This window comes from Strongylocentrotus purpuratus, unplaced genomic scaffold (assembly GCF_000002235.5).
Source record: "Strongylocentrotus purpuratus isolate Spur 01 unplaced genomic scaffold, Spur_5.0 spur5_scaffold_5, whole genome shotgun sequence".
NCBI classification, from domain to species: domain Eukaryota; kingdom Metazoa; phylum Echinodermata; class Echinoidea; order Camarodonta; family Strongylocentrotidae; genus Strongylocentrotus; species Strongylocentrotus purpuratus.
The window spans coordinates 42,317,447-42,329,455 of NW_022145611.1; the positions used below are offsets into that span (position 1 = coordinate 42,317,447).

The 12,009-nt window shown below is 34.4% G+C and overlaps 1 protein-coding gene across 4 annotated transcripts in view; it reads right to left on the reverse strand.

The window, feature by feature from the left end:
* Nucleotides 1–12,009, reverse strand: part of LOC584177 (papilin) — a 111,556-nt gene that overhangs the window by 19,375 nt on the left and 80,172 nt on the right. For 3 of the 4 annotated variants that reach the window (XM_030998547.1, XM_030998545.1, XM_030998544.1), the window contains exons 10-16: nt 10,620–10,746; nt 10,419–10,448; nt 4,480–4,690; nt 3,370–3,537; nt 2,624–2,797; nt 1,924–2,109; nt 1,166–1,307 (exon numbers count right to left, since the gene is read on the reverse strand). In XM_030998547.1, the coding sequence (XP_030854407.1) occupies nt 1,166–1,307; nt 1,924–2,109; nt 2,624–2,797; nt 3,370–3,537; nt 4,480–4,690; nt 10,419–10,448; nt 10,620–10,746 (1,038 nt within the window). The remainder of the gene's footprint in view (nt 1–1,165; nt 1,308–1,923; nt 2,110–2,623; nt 2,798–3,369; nt 3,538–4,479; nt 4,691–10,418; nt 10,449–10,619; nt 10,747–12,009) is intronic. The other variant, XM_030998546.1, reaches the window with a different exon arrangement.

Here is a 12,009-nt window from a genome sequence, read left to right on the forward strand (position 1 = left end):
ATCATTGATGACCTTTTGATTTCTGAAGGCGACAACCCTGCAATTAGAGTTTTAATTATATGGAATATTATGACAGCAGTAGCAATATGTTTTTCCTCTAAAAACCTTCAATTGTCTTTCCAGAAAGAAAAAAAAATCATCATTTTGCTGTAAAAACTTGTGAAAATTGGTATCATTTTTTTGGTGCATGATATTGATGAGTCAACAAAGTCTCACAATGCGAAATGTGATCCAATGTGATAATACAATGAATAGTAAATATTTGTTCTTCTCATCAGAGGAATACTACGTATGATATCCCTTTGGTTTTGGAATCATCCTAATGTTGTTGTTCCTGAAATCTAAAGCTCCCTAACTAACATCACTCCAATCAAGAGAATCAACTACAAGTATAACCAGGGAATTAGAGGACAAGGTATCAACCAAAAGGAAAAACAAAACAATCCATCTCAAAAAAACAAAAGTAAATATCTCAAACTTTTAGTAAAAAAATTCAAGGCAATGAAGATTTTTTGCGAAAAATCCTTTTTCTCTTTCTCTTTCTACGCAATGTCTTCCCTCCTATGAGAGAAAAAGAAGAGATAAACATAAACTAACACAGAATATAAACCTGCATTATGCATTGCAACTTTCTATTCACAGTGGTTCAATACCAATGCATCGTTTTATTCATGTAGGCCTATCCAATATGGGCACAGTTCAACAAAGTAAATAAAATAAACAATATCACAAAATATGTCTTTGAAGAATATATTGAAACGCAACATTTTCAAAAGAAACAATGTGAATTGTCATAAATATATTTCAGGAAAATGGAATGATTAAAACATGAGTTAAAACATTGAGTTCATTTCCAAATAAATCATTTTTCAGAATAGAAACTATTGAAGTCTTTATTATACTACAAATACTCACATAAAGAAGGGGGAAGAGAAACAATTTTAAAAGTTTTACCATGAGCCAGTAATTCTGCATGAAACAAATCTGAGATGAGTATATTCATAACATTTCTGAAACATTTTTAGGGAAATCAAGAAAGTGCAAACATTAGGGCTTTATAATCACATCTATGTCATTTGAAGAAAAAAAACTGAAAATAGGATGGGAGTGGATAATAGAAGTACTTGACGGTAAGGTAAGAAAGGTTGCACACATCCTTATTTACCTGCTGTGCATGGCCTAGGGTTACATTGCTCTTCACTGCCGGGGCGTATAGAGTCCTGGCACAGAGACGGGATCTGAGGTATCTCTCCTTTCATACACACCAGGATTCGAGTCCTGGAACCTTCACCACACGGTCTGGAGCACTAGGTAACAAATAATGTACAAAGGGAAGTTATTAAGGACAATTTATTTGCAATAATACATGTATTTTCATTTCATTTCATTTCGTTTAATTCCATTTCCAACAATAAAATAAAGTACATGGGATTACATTGTACATAGTAAAACAATGAAACTTAACAATTTGTAATTGGTCCACAGTGTACAACAGGCATATAAAACAGGTTGGTCATGGAGGGGACTGCTGAAAAGCTGGGCTTGTAGATTGCAGCCCAACAGAAACACAAAAACTGGTGGAAATGTATTCCCATACGATATGCAGTATCACTAACACCATATGATCTACCTTAATTGTGGATATTCAAACAAGACCTATTTTTCTGATTTATGATCTTTCAATATACTCTCTTTTTTAAAAACTAGCCTGTTTTAATGCAACCAATATCAACATAACAGGTTAGTTGAAAAAGTAAAACAAGGGTACAGACCGTAAAGAATCTCACTAGTGCTTTCCAAAACAAAAATCATGAATTATGAGATGTAGGCCAACAAAAGTCTTGTGTTTTTATTCATTACATTAACTTGATGAACAATTTATTTGTACTAGAAGTATAAACCAATATTTGACATATATCTCACCTTTTCCCATGGTCCAACAAACCAGACATAGTCATCAGAGCATAGATCTGTATTGCACATCTCTTCTTGCTCAAACTTGGTCATGGGATCGCAGTCAGAATCAGGGACTTGAACCATGGAGTTGCCTGTTATATCAGCACAGAACACCATACGAGAGTGGACTCCTCCTCCACATGTAGCAGAACACTAGCAAAATATGAACAACAGGGATAAAAATATGTTATGTGTTTCATACAAAGGTGTTTCTTTGCTTTTGTACAATCTTCAATTAAGCTTCCAGTAAAATGTGAAATAGCTCCTATCTATCCATACCTTTGAGGAAACGCTCACAAATCATCTTCATGTATTTGACATCGATATACTACCATAATCATTTGCATAGAGCCAAATGCAGTTTGTGCAATTAAGTACTAGTTATCTTATTACTATAATCTTATTTACATTTCTGTTAAAATTAATCTTTAAAGATACATTTTTCCTAGAATGAAAATAAATCTACATGTGTGAACAATGAAATATATGAATATATATACATGAATTATCAAGAAGAATGTTAAACTACTCAATTTCAGAGGTATGATATATTCATGGACATATATTTCAAACTATCCAATCATGTTAACGGATATATATTTGAACTTCTCATCATTATCAAGTTCTTATAAAACAGAACTGGGATTCTCAGAATTCCTCTACATACCTCACTCCAGTGAGATGCCATCCATCTTGGTCCACACTCTTCTTGGAGTAGACAAGCTGATGTCATGTCAGGCATGGCAGACATCTCACACAGTTCCTTATCAAACACTGTACCAGCCCTGGTAGCGCAGAACAGCTGACGAGATTTGATGCCAAGACCGCACAGACCTGCACACTGTCATATATACAACAGGGAAAAGATAGAAAATGATTTTTGAACACAAATATACATGAGGAGATACTGCACCAATTTTACTTATAATTGCATTTTTTCTCAAACTGCAGTGATCAGGGTTATAACAGCCTAATACAAGAGCTTTGATTGGTAAATAATTTGTACTAGGCAAAACACTAAATCATCATTATTACAGAAACACATCTTCTTCAATTGTAACTTTGCTATACAGGTACCCCTATAAAAAGCAGTTTGATTATCAAAAATGATGCTGTAGCTGCTGAGAATTTGCCTTCACTTAAACAAAGACATGAACACAGAATATGGTCAAAGTGAAACCTAAGAAAATCTGATCAACGTATACGGTACAATTCAATATGCATTAGATGGAACTGGGGGCTGGCACTAAACTTTTCATCACCCATCTACATTTCAAAAATCCATTCAACTCCTTTTCACTACTGAGAAAAATGGCATCTCAAATTCAGGTAACAATAAATCTCCTCATATTCTCATTTTGTGTTAAGGCTTCCTTAATTTTCATTTTGATGATGATGTCAGATGACGCGTACCTGTGTCCACTCTGTTGTCATCCACTCCACTCCATCACAAGGACCTAGGTTACATTCTTGTTCCTCATCTGGTCTATCATTGGCATCACAGGATGAGTCTGGCTCTTGAAGATCAGCCATGCAATTGATCTGTCTGGCCTGGGTCCCATCTCCACACTCAACAGAACACTGTCAAGAATATAACAATTAAGATACCAATTGTTTACCATGCTGGTTGCTTATATATATATATATAGAGAGAGAGAAACCATAAATAGTTTTAACAACATCTTTCTTGAAGGTGATGACTTACATTAACCTCTGCTCATCCATGATATATCTCCATTTTGTAATTCATTAACCCTTTCAGTGCCAGCTGTGGTTAAAATCACCCAATATGTCTGGACTAAGAAGAGCTTGTCTTAATTCTTGAAATTCAAAAGTAGATCATGAATCATGATAGTTGATACCATGGGCCACTTTTTCAAATCAAAATTAATGTAGAAAAAGGAAGGATGATTTCAACTTGTCTTGATGAGTTGTTTCTAAAAGTGGTGGCACTGCAAGGGTACAATATCCTCTTCTAAGAGGTGAAATGAACACCCAATTAATTACAATACAAACATAATGAGAAGGCCTTAGTTCGTTCTTTATAATTTTATCTACCCATCCATCTATCTAATTACCCTCATTTCAATATGCATATAATATATTCTTTGTCACAATTTTGTGGCCCATTAATTATTTTGAAATGTAAATGAAAATATGCCCTTGGCCCTTTTTACAAATATCAGTCTGTTGACCAATATCCCTTGTTTTCATTTGTGCAAGCTAACTCGTTTTCAATCCATGCGGTCACTCTTCCATTAAAATATCTATATCTAAGATCATAATCATAAATATACTATTCTCTCTCTCTCTCTCTCTCTCTCTCTCCATCTTCAATCAGTTATTTATTCTGTATCCTATCTTTACCACCTTAATCATCAAATTATCCAACTGTTAACTTTTGATCAATGAAAATGTATATACCGGTATATGGATCTAAGAAAGAATTAGACCATCATTCACCAAAGTACAACAAAAATAACAGAGTACCAGTAGTAGGTTTTTAAATCAGACTGCATTTACCTCTGACCACTCTCCAGCAACCCAATGAGGACATTGCTGCACCGTGCATGCCTCCTGGTACTCAGGCTTGAACCCTAGAAGCCCTAAGCAGTATGCCTCCTCAATGGCCTCACTCCGACCATTCTCTAACTGCTGCTGACAATAAACTTGTCTGACCTTTGATCCTTCATCACATGTCTGAGAACATGGACTCCAGTCTCCAATGTACCATCTAAGAAAAGAAGGGAAAAAAAGAGTAGCATTATGAAATATTTCTACTACTATTATCATTTGATTGTGCAAAATCACAACATGCATAAACACAACAGGAATAAAACTCAAACTTCAGTATACAATTTTTAAATCATAAACAATATTCAGATTGTTGTATTGATTTAATAGTAAAACATTACAGCATTTTTTCAGGAAGGAAACAAAGGTTTATCATTGATGGTGTATCCATTTGTTAAGATTTTTCGTATTCATAACATTTACAGATGTTCTGTTATAAATGATACAAAGCTGTTGGCATGCCCAGTTTGTCCTCATACATGAATACATTGCGGAAAGGAAATGGAGAGGCTTTGTTGATTAGATATCCATTAACTTAAGTTTAGTCAAATCAAAGATGATCATGTATGCAGAGTATTAACGTTAAAGGCATTTTGAAAAACATGAATGTTGTATTCTAACAATGAAATAAAAGCAGGCTCACTCCCGATTAGTAAACCAATCCATATGAGCTACATGAAGTTATGTGTCACCAAATCTTCTTTTAGAAATATGATACTGTTTCATTCTTGCTTGAAAAGAGATACTCATGATTATATAGAAGAAATGTAACTCGTGACCAGAAAGCTTCCTTCATTGCTAGATCAATAAAATGATGAAAAACATATTTTGTTGTACACCACTATGAGCTTATCATTGTCTTCAAATCTTCTTTTACAATGGAACTCCAAGCATGATGTAAACAAGCAATCTTTATTCATTTCATTCTCAAACAAAACATGAATACAGCTCATAGATATCATGTTGAAATTCACACTTTTGTTGACAAGATGGCATTGTTTTGTGTGAATGTCTCCTATCACTCACCAGAGCTCTACCCTTCATCCTCCGTTAACCCCGCTACTTAAACCCAGGTATGCGCACAATGTCTGTCCAAACCTCCCCACCCTAGATTCACACTTTGATTCAAAACATTCACTGCTACAAAGATCAACTACAAACAAGTTTTCTGCTGGAAGACATAAGGGTGGAGAGTAACAAACTAATGTCCTTCTCGCTCTTAGTCGACAATATATTACTCTCATGTATTCAGTTGAATGCAGAAGGAAACTTCAGAGGGGAACACGATGAGCTGCTGATGACAATTCATACTTTTCACGATCAAACCTAAGCCATGATGGTGCATAAGGCCAGCACAGAGTTACTTTAACACAATTTTATTGAAAAATATTGGTGTCTTCCTGAAGAATGCAAAGTTAAGTCACATTGGAAAGAATTGAACAGCTTGCTGACTTTCCCTTGCTTATATATTAACATAACTATATGCATCAATATGAATCAAACTTGACCATACCATTTAAATCAAAGAGCTACAAAAAGATAAACAGAACAACATGGATATAAAAAAAAAGAGTACTGCAATATGATACACATTTATCATGAAAAACATGCACCATACATATAGTTTCCTATATGCTTCTGCCATGCATTTTTATCAAAAGCAAAGGCCCAGCCCCTACCCTGTACTCTAGCTGTCCACCCCATTTCTGCTTTGACAATGTAAAAGAATATCAGATGTTCCGGTGCTCAATATTTACAACCTGCTTTCCCCATTTCATATCTGAATAGTGATACCAGACTCTGTTGTAAAGGTGGGAACAATTATCTTGTGTAAATAGTTGTTCTACAGGTACAGATTGCTAATTCTCTTCAAATAAATTATGTCAAACGCTCAAGCAGACAAGAGTGATGAATTAAACATATGCGGAATCACCGGAATGTGAGTGAAAATTCTCACTTTTACCAATTACATTACCAGCTAAAAGTGGAGCAAGTCCGAAACCTCATTATGGCTGAATTTATTTAAATAATATAAATGACAGGCATATGGTCAGAAAGATTGACGGAAAGGTGAATTTGACAGCTTCTATAATGCAATTTAAGAAAGCCTCTTCTAAATGTCAATAAAACCTTTAAATGCTTATCAGAAATATATTAATTTGATATCATTTTTCAAAAGTTCATTTAAAGGTACTATGTCCCTTTTGCAGCCAACCTCAAATTCTGTAAAACTTTGCAGGAATTATGAATATGTCATGTATGTCCTATCTGTGAAATTTAAACTTTAGCAGTGTCCTCATATTCAAAATATGCAAGGAAACCCGTTTACTTGCTAGACTTCACTGTCAGACACTATCGAGTGACTGACTGGTTTTTTTTTTCTTCTTTGGTAATAACATACATGAAAAGAATTGTAAAGGGTACATGAGCATTTTTTCTACATCAATAACCCACTTCTTGTGATGGCTAAGATTAAACTAATTGAATCTTTGCGCAGCATAAAACGTATGACCATTCGGTACAATTGTCTGAAAATTAAGACTATTACTTTTGGGCTCTATAGCCCTAAATTCGATTTGACAACTAATAGTCATTATTTTCCCACTTGAAGACATTTTCAAGCCCCACCTTTTTTAGGGAAGTTCTAAATTAGTAATATCTTTCAAATGCAGTTGGAATTTAACTTTTTCATTTTTTGGCCTGCAAATGGGACATAGTACCTTTAAACTGTTTTCCCAGGTTTTTCTTTGTGATACAAGACAGAAATAGAGTGCCTTAATAACTTGAGACAAATCAGCTACTTGTAGTTTGTTTTAATGACCAACTTTCAATTTTTGACAGTATTTACTTAGTGTTAAATTTGTGAATATCATGAAAGTTCAGATTCTTTAATTCATTCCTTCATTATTTTCTCAGAATGGAATATCTGACAGGAAAAATCTCCATCAAAATCTCTACATTCATTTTCATTCCATTTACATTAAAAAAGTATACACTGTACATACATTTTCATGTGTCAAAGGGAGTTCAGTAGGCATCATCCAATAGCTACAACATTTGTGACATCTGTCCATATATATGTGAATCCTTCTTCATGACAAGGTAGATTTGTGTCAGGAAATCATTTGAGCCCTTCCGCTCTACATAGAATTGTCACATGCCTATCTATAGTTTGAACACTCTGGTAGTACGCACATCACCTTGGGGTGTGTTCACACGTGTGCATGTATGTTGAACCCCTCATATATGTGCTACAGTTGATAGTTTTACGAAAAGTGACAATGTCTGAACAGTCATTTAATAATCCAATCAGTAAACGCTTATACTGTGTGTTTCAACATGAACTTTTCTGATGTGTACATACGCCATGCCCTTTCATCTCATATGAATATACTTCACCCAAGTATATAAATAAATTTCCACTCTTCTTATTTTTAATATATAAACATTAGGTTTATGTAACAAACAATATTAAAGATTTCCATGAGCTTCTTCCTGTACATCCATTGTCTACAGAGAGCTAGAGGGGCATTAACCACAATCCTTCAGCAAAAATGTCCTTCTGGCTTTCGGCAGATGGTATGGAAATGTGCCATTTATCAGACAAAAATGATAATAATGGGCCAGTCCAAGCTATATGACCTGTGGAATACAGGACAGATCAGAACCTATACACCAGTCTGATTTTAAAATGAAAGGCACAAATAAACAACTTTTGGGCTAATGGCTAGTTGTGACCTTCTAATTAAATGCAAAGAATTTGTAGTAAACCCTGTTTTGGTTTTATTCTATGGACCAGAAAAAAGGTTTATTTTTTAACAAACAAGGTCATCATTAAAAGTCTTCTGAATTATAAAGGACAACTTCTTCATACATTAATCACAAAAATACTTGGCATAAAAATCATAAACAAGAAAACACAATTATTTGTTACCATTATGTGAAAAATGCAAGTATAATGATCTGCATGTGACGTAAGGCACACTTTTCCCTTTATAATACACACAAAAAGGTATTTTCTGATAAAAAATGTATTATGATACACAATGGAAAGGCGATTTTGTTAGTTTTGGATTACTTTATCATGATTTTTGTTGGGTATTAACTGAACATCAGAAATTCACAGGATTTTTTGAAAAATGTTGATTAATTCTTTATTGGAAATGTAAATAATTATACGTCAAAATTGTGATATATGGAGCATTGCATGTCTGACATTACCTAAATACATACCTAGTTCACTTTATCCCAGCATTTCAAAAATGTAAAGTTCTTTTGAATAAGTCGCACATGAAAAATGCAAATGTCTCGGACTTCATGCTAATCAATATTGGTATGGAATAATGAGCGTAGAATTTCATATTTATGAATCTTTTTATAAGAATAATAAAAGGATCATAAACTTCAAAGTTTTGGCTTTAAAATGACATACATTTTGCTGCTTTAATGAATTTGAAGTTTTGACACCTAAGGGGAGAACAGCTTGGACTTGCCCTAAATCCAGGAATGTAATACAATGGTATGTGGAAAAAAGGTAAAATATGTGTCATTTCATGTAAAGATAAATTTTGATACTGACTCTATAATCTACCTGCAAGGGATATCTGTCCATTTCAACCAAAATCATCCTTGTCTATGGAATGCCAAGTTTAGATACTGATAAAGAGATAAGCCATATAAACACTGTTGTTTGTGGACAAGGTGACAAAAATAGGATATATTTTGACATTTTTAGTCTTCGGCCTTAGGATGGAACTACTGGAATGTCACAAGTAGCTCCTGGATAAACATTTTTCAAGGCGCTTCAAAAGATTTTAGGAGTTTGTAAGCTTCAGGCTAAGGAAAGTACCGGTATAACAGAATTCTCATCTGAGAAAAGCCTGTGACATCTATATTTCAATGCACTGACCCCCATCTCGTCCATAGTATAAACTTGGATTATCCTTCATAAAATGTACATTACTATACTCCAGTAACTTCATCATAGAAGATAACAATCATTACAAAGCTATAAAGGTGACAGGATATTATATGTGAAACTGTTATGATAACCACATGATGCTAATAAAGTAATATTTTGAAAGCACGCAATGGCAAACATCGATGATTACACATCAGATATGATAATAATAAACAAAATGAAATAAGATATTATAGAAGGAAAGTTGGAAATGATCAACAAAGTGAAGTTTTGAAAAGCTAAACAGACCACCCAGTACTCAAGAAAAACCCTGACAGTAACAAATGAACAATAAATAAATGAAAAGGGTGTGAAAAGATATATGGATAATATAATGTAATACTGCATCAACTGTTTAGTGACAGAAGGGTGTTGTCCTTGTTTAAATGATATGATTTAACATCCATCTGGCTTTAAGAAGACGACCCTTTCTGTAGGAACTCCTACTTCTACTTCAACTTACTTTGACTACTACTAGTGATAACAATAATGATAAAGAGGAGGCGTGATAGCTCAGTCGTTAGAGCAGTGGTCTCGTAATCCGGTGACCCCGGTTCGAAACCAAGGCGATGCGCTACTGCCCTTTGGTAAGGCATTAATCCTCATTACCAGGTCCCTCGGAGAGGACCTGAAGCTGTTGGCCGTCTGTTTGCTTACTTACAAGCATATATGCTTTCTTAGCAGTCAGGTAAAATAACCACCACCACCATCACCACCACCAATAATGATACTAATAATAACAATAATATCAATAACAACTACATTAATAATAATAACAATAACAATAAAAATGTTAATAATAATAATAATAATAATAGTAATAGTAATAATGGTAAGAATAGTAATGATAGTAGTAATAATAATAATAATACTTGACTCAAATGATAAAGTTTTTATCATTTTCATTATCACTTAAATGATGACTTACTTTGGAGGGCAGTAATCTGTTTTGCAGGTCCTGTTGTTACGTGGTTTGAGGGCGGGGTAGTAATGATAAAACGGAATAAATAAATATATAAATAGATAAATAATGACAAAAATAGTAATGATAGTAGGAATTATAATAATAATACTTGACTCAAATGATATAGTTTTATTATTTTTCATTATCACTTAAATGATGACTCACTTTGGAGGGCAGTCCTCTGCGTTGCAGGTCCTGTTGTTACGTGGTTTCAGGGCGGGGTCACACAGGTAAGTTGGGACAGGCTCATAGTCACCAGAGCGGGTACAGGTAACCGTCCTTGTCTGGAAACCTGATCAAAACAAAGAGAAAATTCCAGACCATAACAAGAGAAACACCTCCTATGAACCAATTTTGAACAAAGGCCTTTCTTCATTTAAGCAAACAGTTTATAGCAATGTCTTAACAAGATTTGTAATCCAAGCTTGATCACTGATGAATGGAATTTCTGGCAAATTACAAGTTAGAGGCAGGTCCATGATTTTGTATGGTGGGGGGGGGGGGGGGCAAAAAACAAGGAAACAATGATTATTGTCACATAAGTTTTCAGGTACCATGTTTAGTAGAATATTTGAAATGGGTGGCACACTTTACAGGTTGAGTACTTACAATGTGCTAAAAGGGTTTCAAATGGGGGCATAGCTGGTTGTGCCCCTAAATCTGTCAGCTCAATTGCAGTTGCCATGGAAACATTTGTCACATTTTGACAAAAATGGGAAAGATATAAAAAGTGCTTGTAAACTGCATAGAACATTGTCCTCGGCAGCTAGCCTTTCATCGAACATGAAAGTCTACCAAAGGCCATCAGGGAACTTGGGTAGTATTTGACCTCTAACCTCCATAAATCTCTTCAAGTTTAGGGGAGATCAAATGCCCATTAAGGGGGATATCCCAAGGGGGCTGGTCTAACACACCTGAGGTATTAAAATACTGACATGTAGACTGCTGAAGAAAAGAGATGAATCCTAGTAAACATGTCTAGGATGACGGTTATGGGAAGAAGTTGGCTGATACACTTTTATAACTGTATTTTTAACCACATGCGGTGAAAGATGGAACACATATTTTTTTATTATAAAATCTTACAGAAGCCTAGATAATTTTCTATCTAATCTAAGATAAGAGTATTCATTTTAATATACTCTTTTATCTTTAACAGATGACACACTTTTTCTCTTTTAGGAAAACTAATTCTTTCATCTAGGGAAAAGTTATAGTAAACTTTCCCTTCTTTCCTTCACCTATTGGTAGCCATTGGTAAATTCAAATTCATTAGAAAGAGTGTAAAGAGATTGTGGTGTCAGTTTGATGAAGTTTTCTGACATATTATAAGTCTTTGATTATTGTTCAGAGAGAAGTTTTAGAAGGATGATAAATGGATGACATTGAACAAAATTGTCCCATTTATAGAAATATCAGATTCTATTAGATAAACTTCCTGCATCTTCACAGTGAAATGTTCTATGGCACAAATCCATCTCCCTGGTTTTGGCGAGTCAATTTGTCATCACACCTGAAGGGTCGTAGTGGTATGACCCGTTTCAGTTTACTACAA